Raw genomic sequence first — 15589 nt, forward strand, 5'->3', positions numbered from 1 at the left:
TTGCTCTGAATATTCTCGAACTTTGGGCTGCAGGTAAGCTACTTACAAAGAGTTTGGTCATTCTTTCAGGTCTTGCTTTTAAGCTTTGTGTGGCAAGACCAGAGTTGAGTTTTGCCGAGGGGGTTACGATTTCTTCACGACTCAGGCAAAACCCATCTGAGTTTCCACCTGAGCACCCCTTCCAGGATGGCAGCCTCTGCCCCTCCACTTGACTAGACGCAAAATTGTGGACTCATTAACGTTTACTAAGTTTAAAAGAACTAATCAGAGCCCGAGCAGCTCTTGACAATCCTGTGGTAGACCCCTGCCAGACTCTCGTGTGGTTGGGGGGCCATGGAGGTCGGTTCTGCCCTTGGAGTATGGGCGGCTTCCTTTGGATGAGAGAACATACACTGTACGATTTAAATATTTTGAGATTTACTCTCGAGCCAAGCATAGAGTCTATTTTGTCAACTGCTTCATGTGCATTTTTAATGGCAATTAAGTCAATTTGGTAAACGGGGTTTTTCAAATTTTCTACAAAATAGTGTTTCTTTCCCTGGTGGTTCTATAGACTACTGAGAGAATTGTGTGAAAATCTCCAACTACGTTTGCTGATTTATTTATTTTCTCTTTTCATTCTGTCTATGTTTGCTTAGTATATTTCAAGGTATGTCACTGGGGATGTACACCTTTAGGATGACTGTGTCCTCGGGTGAACTGAACCCTTTATGGCTCTGCAATGTTTGTCTTTGGCACCGTAATCCTCCTCGTCTTAAAGGTCACTTAGTGTGATATTATTAATCCTGCTACATCAGCTGTCTTGTGGTTATGTTTGCACGTTACATATATTTCCATTTTTTGTTTTTTTTTAAACTTTCAATATGTGTTTAAACAGCATATAGTTAGGGTTTTTTGTTTGATTTTTAATTTGGTCTAGAAACTGTCATTTAGGAGTTTTTAGTCTATATTTAATGTAATTACTAGTACGGTTGGATTTAAGTTTACCACTTGCTGTTTGTTTTCTATTTGTATTATCTGCCCTTTGTTCTTTATTTTTTTCTTCTTACTTTCCTGCTTAGTTTGGGTGAAATTATTATTTTAAACTATCCCATTTTATTTCTACTATAGGCTTATTAACTAATAATACCTCTATGTTTTTGTTTTCTCTGAAGGCTTGCAATACGTTTTTAAGTTTTCACGGTCTCTCTTTAAATAACACTTATTCTTTCTGCAGAGCCAGGTTTCCACATGCATGTCACTCTTACCTTTGTTCCATGATAATATTTTCTTTTACTTTGGCTGCTTTTAAGATTACCTCTTTACCAGTGGCTTCCAGAATTTTTTGTAAAGTGCCTTGCTGTATTTTTGTTATATTTCTTCTGCTTGTGGCGAGTTGAGCTTCTTGGATATCTGAGCTGTTAGATTTGGGAAAACTCTGGCCGTTACTCTGTCCAATAGTTTTTTCTGTCCTAACCTCCCCTTCCCTGGGCCTCCCGTCACCTGTGATAGGACCCTTGGTGTTGCTTTCGGTCGGCTTTCTTCCCAGTCTGTGCTCCATTGGGCCCACACGTTGCTACACGACGGGCTCATGGTGTTTTCTCTGTAGTGTGTATCTCGGGTGCCCCTGCCCAGGGCGGGATGCGGGTGGTGGCTACGGGCCTGCCTCTCTTCCCAGCCGACCCAGTGAGTACAGCACGGCAGGGGACGGAGGGGCTGGGCGAAGCGCGGATCCCCACGCGGAGCTGAGTGACCAGGAGCAGCCCCGGCCGGTGTGGCCGGGCCGGACCCCGCCTCGTCAGACACGGGCCCAGGACTTAGCTCCCAGCGCGGCCCCTTCTCTGGGCGTCAGCTTGCTCGCACCGGAGCCCCGTCCTCGAGGGGAAATGCTCGTCCTCATCCTGATACACCTGTGCCGGGGGTGGACTTCCTTCCCGCCCCTGCGGCTCTGGCAGCAGGTCTGCGGACTTCACTGGCGGCTGACTCCCCGCCGCCCACCTCGTGTTACGTCAGGAAGGGGTTTCTCTTACCGCAAGGGAAGCCTGGCGGCTCTGAGCAAGCCCCCACCAGAAGCCGCCGGCCTGACGGGAGGAGAAACGACTCCTGACGCTTCAGTGACCGGGGTCCGTCCTAATGGGGTGCCCCCGGGCACGCAGGGCGTGCTTCGAGCTGGTTGCGGCACAACGCACGTCCGCGACACCGGGGGGCTGTGGGAATGCTCTTCTCACCCTCGCACCCGGTGACCGCGGGGTGTGGCCTGCGTGATTCTGCGCCTGCGGGATGCCCTAGCCTGTGGCACTCGGGCGCCACGTGCTGCGCTCCGGCCGGGGAGCAGGGCTCGGGATTTATTTCCGCGCAGAAGCGTCAGGCTCTTCCCTTCCCTGTGCGTCCGCCTGGCGGGACCCGGGAGAGAGGCTGCGCTGGCAGACGGGGATGCGCGGGGACAGGCGGGCGGAGCCGCCCCGGGACAGGTGAGCGAGGGGTAACCTGTCGCCGCCCTGAATCTTGGCCCGAGAACCAGCCACATGCTTCTGTTCTCTTCTCTGCAGCTCTGGGCTTGCCCGCTTCTCCGTTCCGCTGGATGAGACACTCCTACTCGGGGCACTGTGGAGCCTCCGCGCTGAAAGTTCAGATGGTCACCAGCTGTTGGGCTCCTCCTGCCAGCGACGAGACAGGACCGGGGGTGTCACGGGTGCTAACGCCGGCAGGGGAAGGGGCCCGGGGCTCCTCTGGCTGCTTCTCGGCACTTTCAGGACAAACCCTGTGAGTAGCAGAGGCAGGACCACAGGCTCCGGATACGTTGGAGGGAAAATGTGAGTCGTCTCATTGGGCAAAGACCCAACCGTCCAAGGTGCGGTGGGGGCCACAGGACGGGGGATGGGGGACGGGGGATGGGGGATGGGGGAGGGAGGAAGGAGGATGGGGGATGGGGATGGGGGAAGGGGGACGGGGGATGGGGGAGGGAGGAGGGAGGACAGGGGACGGGGGACGGGGGACGGGGGAGGGGGGATGGGGGAGGGAGGAAGGAAGTCGTAAATATTGGCCTCAGCCACACAACCGGCCCCGGAAGTGAGGACAGCAGCGCCCTTGCAGCTGCCTTCCTGCCTGGTGTGTGTGCGTGCATGTGCGTGTGTGTGTGTGTGTGTGTGTGTGTGTGTGTGCCCTCAGTTTACACAGGGAACGGCAGTGGTGAGGAGCGGGAACTTTGGGAGCTAGGGAAAACCTAGTTTTCCGTGTGACAGAGCATCGAGGGGTGTCTGCCAGCACCAGAAGAATGAACATCACCGGGATGGACGCGAGGGTTCCCTGGATCTTACTTTCTGGGAGGACGTGGAGCCTCTGTGCTTGCAGAAGTGACCATGACATCCCGTGCGTCACTCCCTCGCGGGAAGGAGTGAGACTGGGCACTGCGTGGCTGGAGGGATGGGCTGTCGGGCCACTGGCCACCTGCTGCTCTCGGCGGCACCCCCGCGTGCGGAGCTCTGCCCCAGGAGGGGGCCGGGGGCTGCCACTGCACCACTGGCTGGAAGGCTTCCGGTTGGATCAGCAAATGGGGGCAGGGGGCTGGGCAGAGGTGAACCTTATGCTTCTGTAGGAATCGCCACCAGGAACACCTTGAGCGCCCACCGCTCCTTAACACCCGTCCCCTCTGGGGCGCTGGGAACCCCCAGAAGCCGCGGCAGGTCCCAGGGCAGTGTGCCCTCCCCTCCCGCCCCCCACCCCCAGCTCCCAGAGGCTGCTTGTCTCCTTCCTTCGACTGGGAAGCTGCGTCCAGCTTTGAATGTGAAACGTTCAGACCCTGGCTTGCTTTGGCCCTTATTTTTACTTAAAGACTTGAGCAAATTTTAACCAATTTCAAAGGCAACACCCATTTGTTATGTTAGGAAGGGCCAATGCCTACCCCTGTTGGTGCATGAATGTCATTCTGGTGCATTTCCTCCGCCGCCGCCCCGATGGGGTCAGACCACGGGCTCCCTCTCCAGCTTCCCTGACTTACGACATGAACACGATGCTAAGTGTCATTCCATCCGGAAGCCGCTGGCTACAGAACCTCAATTTTCTCCTATATAGTTTTTGGGACTGCAGTACATCAGCTCTTTCTTTCACTTCTATTTCTAAATCCTTCACTGATTTAATAGGACGAATTCAAGATTCCTGTCTCTCTCTGCTCGACAAAGCGTATGTAGAAGGTGCGTGTTTCGCAGAGAAATTATAGAAACCAACTCAGCAGGTCGGCAAACAGCCTACGAGGCTGAGTTCTGTGAGACATCAGCCGCTGTCTGCGTGCCAGTGAAACCTCCGACCCTCCCTTTGCCATCCAGAAAGCTTTTTCTACAGAAGTTGAATTACGATGCTTCCCCAACATCCTGGAAAAGCACTAAGAAATCCCAGCAGGACTGGTTCTCCTGTCACACCCTGCGTCACGTCTGCTGTTGTCTTTCTGATGAAAAAAACCGCACATAACAAATACGTCCTCAAGTACGTAAGACTTTGCGTTTTATTCGTTCCATTGAAAACCCCGAGTTCGTTTGGAGGCACCCGTCCCACCCACCTCGCGCCCGGCAGGGCCTATGCAGGCGGCGGGCGCCTCTGTGGCTCCTGGTCCCACACAAGGGGACTCAGTCCCGAGCTCTGTACATTCACAGTTCTGGATGCCCGCAACCCTAAGTCGCTGCGAAAGAGAAAACAAGATCAGGAGGAACAAACATCCATTCAGTGTCTGTTTATCAGAGACTTTTTCCTGAAAACGCACAGCGGCATTTCATTCAAAAACCCTTCATCCACAGACGTGGGGCCGAGGCCCTTCCTCAGAACATCTCAGCTTGTTCACCTCCTTCATTGCCAGGTGTGGGTTTTTCTCTTTTAAAAATGAAACTCCACGCATCCCACGATCATGAAATCAGTCCTGTTCGCTACCAAGGCCGTGCGGGAAGCTCTGTGCCTGACGGGCGAGCGCCCTGGAATGATGTCAGTCACCCCGCACCCTGCGTGGGGCAGGAGGGGCTTCGGAATGAACGGAAGTTAAGGGTGTTTCCTTTTCTGACGTCTAACTGTAGACACGCGCATCTCCAAGCCTCAGGAAGTTAGTAAACATTTTCCCTGTACTTCTGGCTCTGGTGGTCACTTCCTATGGAGATGCCCCCAAGAGAAAATCCAATCATCTTAGAAACTCAAAAAAAAATTCCCAAACAGACCCAGAGGCTTTGCTTCAGGGAACAAACTCAGTGTGTGGTTGTCATTGTGCTTTGAGGACAGGTTTCTAGTCATGTCACAAGGAGATGGATCAAGGTGGTTTCGTGAGAGTGAAGGCAGCACCTGGAACCCCTCCCCGAGCCCGGTGGCACTGCCTCCCACCGACGCCCCCGGACACAGAGAGGGACTGGAGTCCCCCAGGCCTCCCGGGCGCCCCAACTGCCTGTCACTGCTGCTCCCCACCCCCTCCTTCCCCGAGGCTCATCCGGCTCCAGATGCCCCGAGAACCCTGGTGCGAATGGGGAGACAGTCAGCGCAGGCGGGGCCTTCCAGAGCATCACCATCCCCTGGGGCACCCGGCCCGGGAGACAGGAACTTCCCCCCCATGTCCACCTCGGCCCACCTCATCTCCCCAACATTCAATGCTCTGATCGGAGTTGACACTTTGGTGAAGTAGATCATGTCACATGGAAACAGAAACCCCAAGCTGGTATAAAAAGAGGGGGTTTGTAAAGGACCGAGGAGGCAAAAAAGTGGTTCCGGGCCGGGTGCCTCAATGGAGAGGAGTTCCCTGGTCGAGAGAGGCCGGAAGGAGAGTTAGCTCTAAGCCCCAGACAGCCTCGGGGTCTGTCAGGAAAAGGGCCTATAAATAAACATCCCCTGACCCTCAAAGGAAGATGAAGTAGAAAAGCAATTCTCTTTCGTAAAAAAATGCTGAGTGTTTCCCGAAGTATCTAAATGAAGTTTATAAAATACTCATGAGCTCCTGCAAATATAGAAACGTTGAAAAATCAGATGGTGGTTCTGCCCACCGATTCCACCGAGGTCGGCAGAGACTTTGTGCCGGAATCGAAACGCGGGTGACACGTCCCGCTTTCAGGTGCCTGTAGCAGCCGCCGGCCTGTGCGGCCTGGAACGGACCAGCAGGGACGGTGGGAGAGGATGGAAACAAAACGGGAGGCTCGAGGTGAAAAGAGAGCAACGCCCGGGCCGGCCCCCGAGTGCCGCCTGGAAGGGAGCCCCGGGAGCCGCCCCCACGAGCTCACCGCCCGTGTCAGGGCACGCACGGCCACGGCCTCAGGCCTGCGCTGCTCTAGGACTCGGGCCCGAGGGCGGGAAAGGGACAGCACGTGTGGGAGCATGGAGCCCGCATGCTGTCACAGCAAACGGGGCGGCGGCTGGGGAGTGGCCTCGTCTCTCCAGAACCTTACGTCCTAGTCCAGCTTCTTACGAAAAGCCTCCGTCCCAGCGGCCAAGTTTTCGGGGCTGAAGTCGGCGCAGAAGCCGTTGGGGGTGGGAGCCGGGGGCGTCTGTGCGCAGCTCTGGGAGCGCGTCTGCTCGGGGTACAGGTACTCCTCCGCGAAGTCGGGGTACGCTTCGGCAAACCTCTCGAAGTCGGCTGGAAAGACAAAGGCACCTCGGTTACCGGCCTGCGGGGACAAAGGTCTAGAGTCCGGGGTCTCTCCCTGGCGCCCCACTCACACCCTGGGGGCGTCGTGGCATCTACGTGGACCCTCGGGAGGCCACGAGGCACCGCACCTCAGTTTTCTCTGTGTGCCCCATTCCCCGTGAAGACCAGGGTGGCTCTCACGTCCTCTCGGCTACTCCTGCTTTGGGTGCTCAGCATCCTGGCAGCGGCCTGATACCCCCGAGGCAGGAGCCTCGATGGACACAGCTAGGCCCTGGGGACACCAGGTGCACAGAGAGCCACCCCGAGCCATCGTGGGGCCTGCGCGGCTGTGTGTCTCCCGGTGGCCCTGGGTCCCGGCGTCGGGGTGGGGAGCGCCCTCGGGCTGGCGCTGGGGCACCCTGGGGGCTCGGCGATGCTCAGAGGCCCGGGCCCAGGGCACCACAAGCTCCAGCGGCTGCAGGGAAACGCCGTGCTCCCGCTGGGAGCGGAGCCGCCTCCACGGGAGTCTGTGGTCGGTCAGGGCTCAGCAGTAGCACCCGCTCACCGGGAGGCACGGCCCCCTTTCGCGCAGACATGCGCGCACACCCAGACCAGCGCGCCGCGGCTCCTGCCTGACATTTGGATGCGATTTAAAAACCCATCCAAACACAACGCGCACAATGACCTTTCCTGAGCAAACGTCTCCTCTTCCTTTAGGGAGATTACGGGCCCAGCCTCAGATGCGCACGCGGGCCGGCGTGCTGCGCAGCCGCCTTCTGGGGCCCCTGCTGCTCCCACCGCCCTGGCCTCGGTCCCCAGGCGGGTTCCGGTCCCAGCTCCCGAGGAGCTCGGCTGTCCCGCTTTGTGTGGCGACAGGTGACGCAGCCAAAACCCCGGGAGAGGAGATGCCCCAGGAGTCGGTCCTGACGGGCCGGGTACGGAGTCCCTCCCCGCACCGGGGACCCTGATCTCAGCCCGGCTGCAGCCCTGGGGATGGCGCCTACTTTACAGCTGGGCTGGGAACGTGCTTCTGTTAATGGCCTGCAGAAGCGAGACTGGAAGCTCCCACCCCAGCCCTGCCAGGTTTCAGGAGAGCCTGGCGAGAGTGCAGGGGGCAGCGCCTCCCCCACCTCGCACTAGGGGCGTCCTCCCCAGCTCCCAGCCACTCACCGAACGTGATCCTGCCCTTCTCCTCTTGGTCGATCGCCCGGAAGAGGTCGGTCACGGTCAGTTCAGCCACACCCAAGGCGGTCTTGAGGATGCTGGACAGGGCGTGCTCGTCTATGCTGCCATCCTCCTGCGACCCGTACATCTGCAAGGCAGGGGCAGGCGTCACCCCGTGGCCCCACCAGCCCGACTGTCCAGGGCAGCTGCTTCTCCTCCTTGGCGTTCCCAGCTCTCCGGCCGGCCCAGATACCACAGGGTCAGAATGGCCGGAACTCAGCTGCACAACTGAGCCCTCGGGAGCACTGAGCACCTCGGGCAGGGTGGCAGCCGGGAGCCTTCAGTTCCCTGCTCTTGTGTTTTAAATCCACCAGGAAAGGGTGGTATATACACTGCAATGTGAGGACCTGGCATTCAGCCTTTGGCTGCGAGGTGCCCACTTCACGGATGCCCACCTGAATGAACACACTGCGGCTGTGAGTCGCGGTGACCAGTGAAACTGCCAGGAAAGGAGCCAGGCCGCCCCGCTGCCCGTGAAGTCCCCCTTCCAGAAGGCCCTGGGTGACCCACATAACTGACCACCTCAGTGACCCTGCTTCTCCTTTCCCGTGCCCTAATTCCCACTCTTACGCTTTAAATTCGCCAAGAAAGAGTGAACCCCCCAAACCCTAGGCCCCTACCCTCAACCCCGACAAAGGCAGAGCCGCAGATCCACACTCTCTCCCCGTGACCTGTGACCTCGCTGCACCCAGGGCGCGCCGTGTGCCCTCCAGGACCTGTGAGTAATAGACCTGTCTTTTCAAAGTTCCCTGATGGTTGTCGCCGAGGGCATACTGCAGTCACACTGAGAACCCCAGGGGCCGGTCCAGCCACAACCCTGGCTACCGACGGGCTGAGACCAGCACACGACCGCATTCCATCCTGCGCCGTAAACTCCTGACGTCCTCCTCCTCCTGCCCCAGTTTTGGAGGAGTGGCCCCTGCCTCCCCCCAGCCTGACCAGGGGCTGCAGGAGAGCTGGGGGCTGTCACCCCTGCGCTGTCTGCGGGCTCTCCTCCCCACGCTGGGGGCCCCCTGACCTACCTGCTCCCCAACCCCCCAGACTTTTTGGAGCGTTCACTCTGCCCTCCTGCCTAGAGGCGGGCTTCCCGCGGCGGGATGTCCATATGAGGACACACCGGCACCACCATGGGGATGCCCGGGCACGGGGCTGTCTGCCTTGCCAGGGGGCCCGTGAGGGGTGGGCACTGCAGGGAAGGTCGTCGTGGAGAAGTGCCGGGACCCACAAGGCGGCACAAGCGGTGCCGTCCTCCCCGCAGCCCTTGCACCTGCCCTCAGGCGGGGGCCCTGGTAGCGCTGCTAGAAGGTGGTCCTGCTCATGCTCAGCTGTCTCACCGAGAAACAAGCTGGCCACCTCCCTGCCAGCCACTGTCGTGGCAGCAGAGTCCACGGGAGACGTCAGAGAAGCTGCTGCAGGGCCACCAGATGGGGCGTGGCCAAGGCAGCACCGGCACGGGGCGACAAGCCCAAGGGCAACCCTGGGAGGTGCCCGCCAAGGCCGGAGGAGGGGACAGGCTTTCTGAGACAGGGCGCTACCAAGGACCACTGCCGCCACCTGATTAACCCCCTGGCCTGACCCGCAGAAGCCGCCCTGCACCGTGGGGGACTCTCCCAGTGTGCCATGGAGAGGGTCTGCTGGGGTCAGAAGGGAGAGAAGGGGTTCTCCCAGCAGTGAGTGACAGCGGCTTCCTGAGCTATACGTCATGTTTTCGTGAGTCTGGCTAATGTGAGTTGCACCTGTGAGACACAGACAGAATGTCTCTAGGTGGCAAAGCGTGCCCAGCTCCATCCTAGGAGACTGACCAGGTGAGGCCATGCTTGAGGGCAGACAGGTGGATCTGCGGGCGGGCCGGGACCCCATCATGGGCCTTCCCCAGTCTCCCAGACTCACTGCACCCATGGTGAACGGCCTGGCTCTGGGCTACGCCGGGGCAGGTGGCTCCTTAGTCCCGAAGCCCTGCTTTCCTCTGGTCAACAGGCTGATGGGGAGGCCATGTTGGGAGACAGGACCCATTGGTCCTGCTCAAGCATCCAGGACTCAGGAAGACCCTTCTCCACACTCTTCTTATAAGTGAGGACTCTGATTCCAGGGAGAAATCAAGTAGAGGAGGTTTGCGGGCCTTTTTACAAATGACGGCTAGTACAGGCTTATGTGAGTAGAGCAGGCAAACAGTAAGTTTACCAAAGTCAGAAGGGACTATAAAAAGTATCACAGGTCTCACGTGACCCAGGTCTCACTGACCCCACAGCTTAAAAGTCACGTGAACGCCATGCTTACCTTGAACGCCAGCTGGATGGTGTCCAGGGTCTGGGACGGCCGGCAGACGACGGACAAGGCGACCACGTACTCCCGCATGTCCATCTCCCCGCCGCCTCTCTGGGAAGAGACGCTTTCAGGAGACAGCCCTGCCCCCTCCCGAGCATGGGTGTGACGTCACAGGCCTTTTGGCAACCCGCTTAAAAAAACCCCAAACTACAGGCGTGTTTATCAGCAAACGTTGATTTAAAGCCAAATTTCTATGTGCATTTGACAGCATCTTTTGGGGAGAAAATACCCCCAAAGACTGGGTGGCTGAGAGGATGGGCAACAAGGGCTGGTTTCCCCTTCTCTGCTTCCAAAATTGTCTGAAGAACATTTCTATCACAAGGGAAACAGCTGCCCCCCCCCCCCCACAAGGCCTTACCTCATCAAACAGGGCAAACAGGTCCTCTAGCGCCTGGGACTCGGGGACCTCCAGCTGCGCCGCGAACTTGGGCAGAGTCAAGCTCCCGCCCCGCTTCATCCTGGCGCTTTCTGCATGTCTGTCCAGATCGCGTTCGAGTTTTTCTGGTTTTAGCCTAAACAAAAAATGAGGGGAACATTTTTTTTCAATAAAATTACAGAATGCTGAAAATGGCAGATTTACTGTTACGTATTAAGACCCAACAAAACATTAAAACGATTCATAGACCAGGCAGCAGTCAGTCCTCGAGAAAAGAGGCTCTTCCAGGAGCTTGAAGGCACGAGTGTGCCCTGTGTGAACATCCGCACAAGCACTGACACCCCTGTGGGTGTAGGGACCCCACCCTTGGGCAGGTCCTCAGGGGATGGCGGATGGGGGGGGGGGCGTCCATAAAGAGACAGCCAGGGCCGACCATTCAGGGTTTAAGACACTTACTTCTGTGTGGAATGAAGCTGGTATTTGAAAAAAAGAGAAAAAAAAAAAACCCCAAACCTCAGAAAAAGCACCATTAATTAACTCGATTGCCCGCCACCCGTGACCTCCAGCTCGGTCACCAAGTGCCCAGGCGGAGCCCCTGTGGCGTCCTGGTGGGTGTCTGGGCTGGCACAGAGCCTCTCCCCTCTGTGAACCATCTCACTGCGGTGTCACAGGCGCCCACAGGAGCACTGCCTCCAACTAGGTGCTCAAGAGAAAGGACCAGGAAACTCACCCCAGGCCCCTCACCAGCCTGGCAAACTCTAGAAGGCACGTGTCCGCGGGGAGACGAAGCTGACCTTCCGCCAGGGCCAGCTGGCAGTCCTCAAACGTGTAGTCAGTTACGGAGACGCCCAGGGCCCTGCGAGAGAGGAGGGCACTGCCATCAGCCGCCCCCTCCGGCCCCTCGGGGCAGCAGAGCCAGTGCTCTGGACGCTGAGGTGGGCGGAAGGGTGATGCTTAAAGGCCACGTTCAGGGAGTCCCCTGGTGGCCTAGTGGTTAGGATTTGGCGCTTTCACTGCAGCGGCCCGGGTTCCATCCCTGGTCGGGGAACAACCCTACATGCCTCGAGGTGTGGCCAAAATAGAAACAAACAAACAAATAAATAAACAAAATAAAGACCATATTCAGCACTAAACATAAAGGCCGAATAGCTGACCCCAAACCTCAATTACTTGGAACCCGGGGCTGCCCCAGCTTCGTGGTTAGCCTGGCATCACTGTGGTTTCCGCCCACTAGGGAACTAGCGCGCATCTAGCGCCTTAAAGAGGATGACGCTGCCCGCAGCGGTGCTCAATTCAGCTCAAGTCATCTTTGCAGGCAGCAGGGGCCGCTGCTATCTGTGCTGGCACCACCCTGAAGTCAGAGGGAGAGTCAGAACCCAGTCATTCCACAGAGCGGCGTCAGATTTCAAGAAAAATAGCCTTCTCCTGACTATTATGGAAAGCGCATTCATGGTAGGAAATTTACCACATATAGAAAACTGCCCCCCAACCCCGCCTCCGTAACTGAAAGGGTGTTTACTCATTTCGATGGGACAGTCAGCCCTCCAGATCCACGGTTCCACATCCAAGGACACAGAGGGCAGATGCACTAGACTGTCTCACATAAGGGACTCGAGCATCCTTGGATTTTGGTCTCCGAGGGTCCTGGAACCAGTCCCTGGCGGGTACTGGGGCACAGCTATAGTTCTTTGTTGCCATGGCAATGCTGTGTGCAGTCAGGTAATAAGGAAACAGTGACTTTGAAGGCTTCTTTCTGAGGCTGCTGAATTCCCCTTAAGAGCACTTAGGCCTGGTTGCGTGGGGACAGACGCCAGAACTGCCCCAGGAGCTCCCGGGCTATCCACAGGGAGGGGGACGAGGCTGGCCCAGGGGCCGCCTGCAAAGCTTGTCGGGACCTTGGCCCTTCCCAGGTGCAGCCCCGGTGTGACTAAAGACCAGGGAGGTGACTGACGGCCCAGCCCCGTGGTTCTGGCTGTGAGGCAAGGGGAGACCCGATGGGTTTCTGCCCTTTTCCACTGAACGTGACGCGTCTCTGTTAACACAGATCACACGACGCCATAAAAGTTTCTTTAGGATACATATTTAAAATATTTAATAGTTAATTTGTCTGAACATGAACTAAAAAAAAAAGAAAATTACACATAACCTGTCAGGACTGCGACTCTGTGGATATTATTTTCTTATCTAGAGGTTGATCAAGGGTGTCACTCACTGCCCTGACTTCCCAAAAGTTGGGAGTTGAGCACCTCCCGCATCCCGGCAGCTGTGTCCGCATGTGGGATTCGGAGAAGGGGGGCCTGAGGGGAGCGGGCGCGTTTTGCTGGACTCCGCTCCCAGCGCCTAACACTCTGAGGGCGCCTGGGCAGACTGAACGCCTGGCTGAGGTTAATTCACATGTGCTGAGGCTAAACGCACGATTTTGCTCAGTGTGTCTCACAGAATGCACTAAAGCGGGGACGACGCATCCGTAGTGAGGAGATGGACTTTCCTTTAGAACCTAAGTCGCACCAGGGCAGCTGTGTGCACCTCCCCACAGGTGACACCATCCGAGCACCCCTCCAGGCACTGCAGTGGCCGAACTCAGAGGCAGCCCCTGCCCGGGAGAGGCTGGGACTGAGAGGAGGGGTGAAGGCACCTGGGGTCTGGGCTGAGGCTGCCAGGGCCTGAAACAAGCGGGGAATGCAGGGGAATGCAGGGAAATAGGAGGTGAGAATATTCCTAGCTACACACACACTGTTGTACGAGCAGCACAAGATTAAGTGCACAAATACCACACTTAGCTCGGCGGGACAGAGTAAGAACCTTAGTAACGCTGTCTGGGTAGATGGCAAGTGTCGAGGACGCACCGACCCAGGCCAGTGCTCTCACCCGTGGCCCCACTGCCTGTCTCCAAGGGACGCGCACAGACGCAGCCCCCCTGGGGACGGCTGGCTAATGCGGACGTTTGCAATGTGCAGAATTAAGTGGCAATGAACCATCCTCCAAATGTTGAACAAGCAGAAATGTCCTCCAACAGAATCAGGAGACAAAGCATGCAGCCAAGCACAGTCTGGCCGATGCTCAGCCTAGGCTGGATCCAACCGTCGCCCCGATGCCGCTGACTGGTTTTACAGCAGGGCCACGACACTGGCAGACGAGGACACTGAGTAATGAACGCTCAGGGAGGCCAAGGGCACCGGGGCTTCCCGCAGAGCCCGCCACCCCGCCGCGGAAGGGGCGCTCACTCACTCTGCCATCACGTGCCGCACGTTGCTGGCGTACAGAGTGGGGTCCTCCTTCTCCTCCTCTGAGGGGGTGTACACGGGAAGGAACTGCACACACAGAGACGCTGGTTACCCGCGTGAGCGCGAGACACCGCCCTCGCCCCACCACCGCCACGACGATGACCTCCTCCCAGGCAAATCAAGACCTGTCCCTCCGCTGGGATCGTCTTTGGAGTCGTCACTGCTGCCCATGCACGCACGCGCGTGCACAAACTCACAAGCCACCTTTCCTCACCAGGAGCACCACTCCCCCGACACGGAAGCCAGTGAGTCGTGCTTATGCCTTCACACAGGGGCTTAGTCTTTAGAATCAAAAGGATCGCACGTGTGCTTCCACTTCTAAAGTCTCAGTTTTGTGTTGTGGGTAACACGACAAATTATTTCCACATGAAAGACTATTATTAGCTTTTTGACAACTACTGCATTTGGAGAATATAATAAACTGTGCCAGGAACGTGTGTCTCTGCGTGTTTTAAATAAGTACGTCTCACACCCTGTGCCAACCCCCCATTGTAGAAAAGGAAAAAGACCATCACTGAGCCCTTTTCTTTAGTATGGATATTCAAGAATACAGGAACATCCCCAAATCCTATCAATTCTCATCATATAATTCTAGTCTTTCACTTACTGCTACCTTTTTAAAAACTTTGTAAGTTGCAACAGTTCCTCATATTAGCACTGGCATCTTGTAGGAGTGACACAAAGAAAGAGTTTAGAGTGATTTCACAAAGCCATACAGTTTCTTTCCAACTCTTAAAAAATTAGAAACCAGTCTGAAATAGAGCATCTTCCTTGGAGTCTCACCCCGCTGCTGCCTCTCGGCCCCCAGCAAACGAGCCACATAAAATATCCTGGGTTGCAGGCCAGCCACCCTTGGACTCGGGCCATGGCCCTTTCAGCCCAGTCCTTTATAATTAAGTGGCTTATGTTCTACTGAAGTGAAAAACCTGGCTGAAAGCCGGGATCATTTGTAAATTCAGTATTACTCTGCAGTATTTATCAGAAGGTAGCAAATGAAATGCTTTAAGTTGTGTAAGACTCATCTCTCATTTTCAAGTGTAGGAGTAGCAAGTTAATTCCCCTTTTAAGAAAATAAACTCTATTCCTCATCCACTCAATTAAATTTACAGGCTGCATGAATGTGACCATATTTATTTGAGTAGAGAGGACAGGTATTGTGACTTTGGAAATGGGCTGAATACTGGGAGGCAGTCTACCTGGTCTGACCAAGTATTAAACAGGATAACAGTATGATAAGTTCAGCAGTATGATATCAGCAGTGTTAGTACTGGGTAAAAATATAAGCCAAAAGAATCATTAATTGCAGGTATGCCAATTGTATATGCCCTTAAGCTATGCTAACCATAATAAAAGAATGATGGGCTTAGCTTCCTGTTGATTTTTAAAATCCTATCTGAATGGATAAAAAGTCATGCAAGAGACACAAAGTTGATGCAAAACCCCTGGGAAGCACCTTTAAGGAGTCATGAGAAATGGAAAAAGTTCAAAGCAAGACAGATGACATATAACTTTGTATCTGTACAGATACCAACATGACATTGTATAATATTATATCTACAGATACCCCTATATATCATTGTATCCATATAACATTATATGTATAGAGACATCAAAATAACATTGTGTAACACTGTATCTATAGAGACCACAATATAACATTATAACAATACAGACAATATAACATTGTATAACAACGCATCTGTATACAGATACATACAACATTGTGTAACAATATTGTGTAACACTGTATCTATACAAACCTCAATTTCCACTTGATTGTGAAACTGACACAATGTGAGCCACAGGATTTTCAACCTT

At 55.5% G+C, this 15589-nt stretch overlaps 1 protein-coding gene across 1 annotated transcript in view; it reads right to left on the bottom strand.

Annotated features, from left to right (window-relative positions):
• Window positions 1-4454: 4454 nt before the first annotated feature.
• Window positions 4455-15589, bottom strand: part of LPCAT1 (lysophosphatidylcholine acyltransferase 1) — a 41500-nt gene continuing 30365 nt past the window's right edge. Inside the window, exons 8-14 of the mRNA XM_061189104.1 lie at window positions 15532-15586; window positions 13716-13798; window positions 11218-11343; window positions 10470-10623; window positions 10064-10162; window positions 7733-7874; window positions 4455-6571 (exon numbers count right to left, since the gene is read on the bottom strand). Of these exons, the coding sequence (XP_061045087.1) occupies window positions 6387-6571; window positions 7733-7874; window positions 10064-10162; window positions 10470-10623; window positions 11218-11343; window positions 13716-13798; window positions 15532-15586 (844 nt within the window). The 3' untranslated portion in view covers window positions 4455-6386. The remainder of the gene's footprint in view (window positions 6572-7732; window positions 7875-10063; window positions 10163-10469; window positions 10624-11217; window positions 11344-13715; window positions 13799-15531; window positions 15587-15589) is intronic.

This window comes from Eubalaena glacialis, chromosome 4 (genome assembly GCF_028564815.1).
Source record: "Eubalaena glacialis isolate mEubGla1 chromosome 4, mEubGla1.1.hap2.+ XY, whole genome shotgun sequence".
Classification (NCBI taxonomy): domain Eukaryota; kingdom Metazoa; phylum Chordata; class Mammalia; order Artiodactyla; family Balaenidae; genus Eubalaena; species Eubalaena glacialis.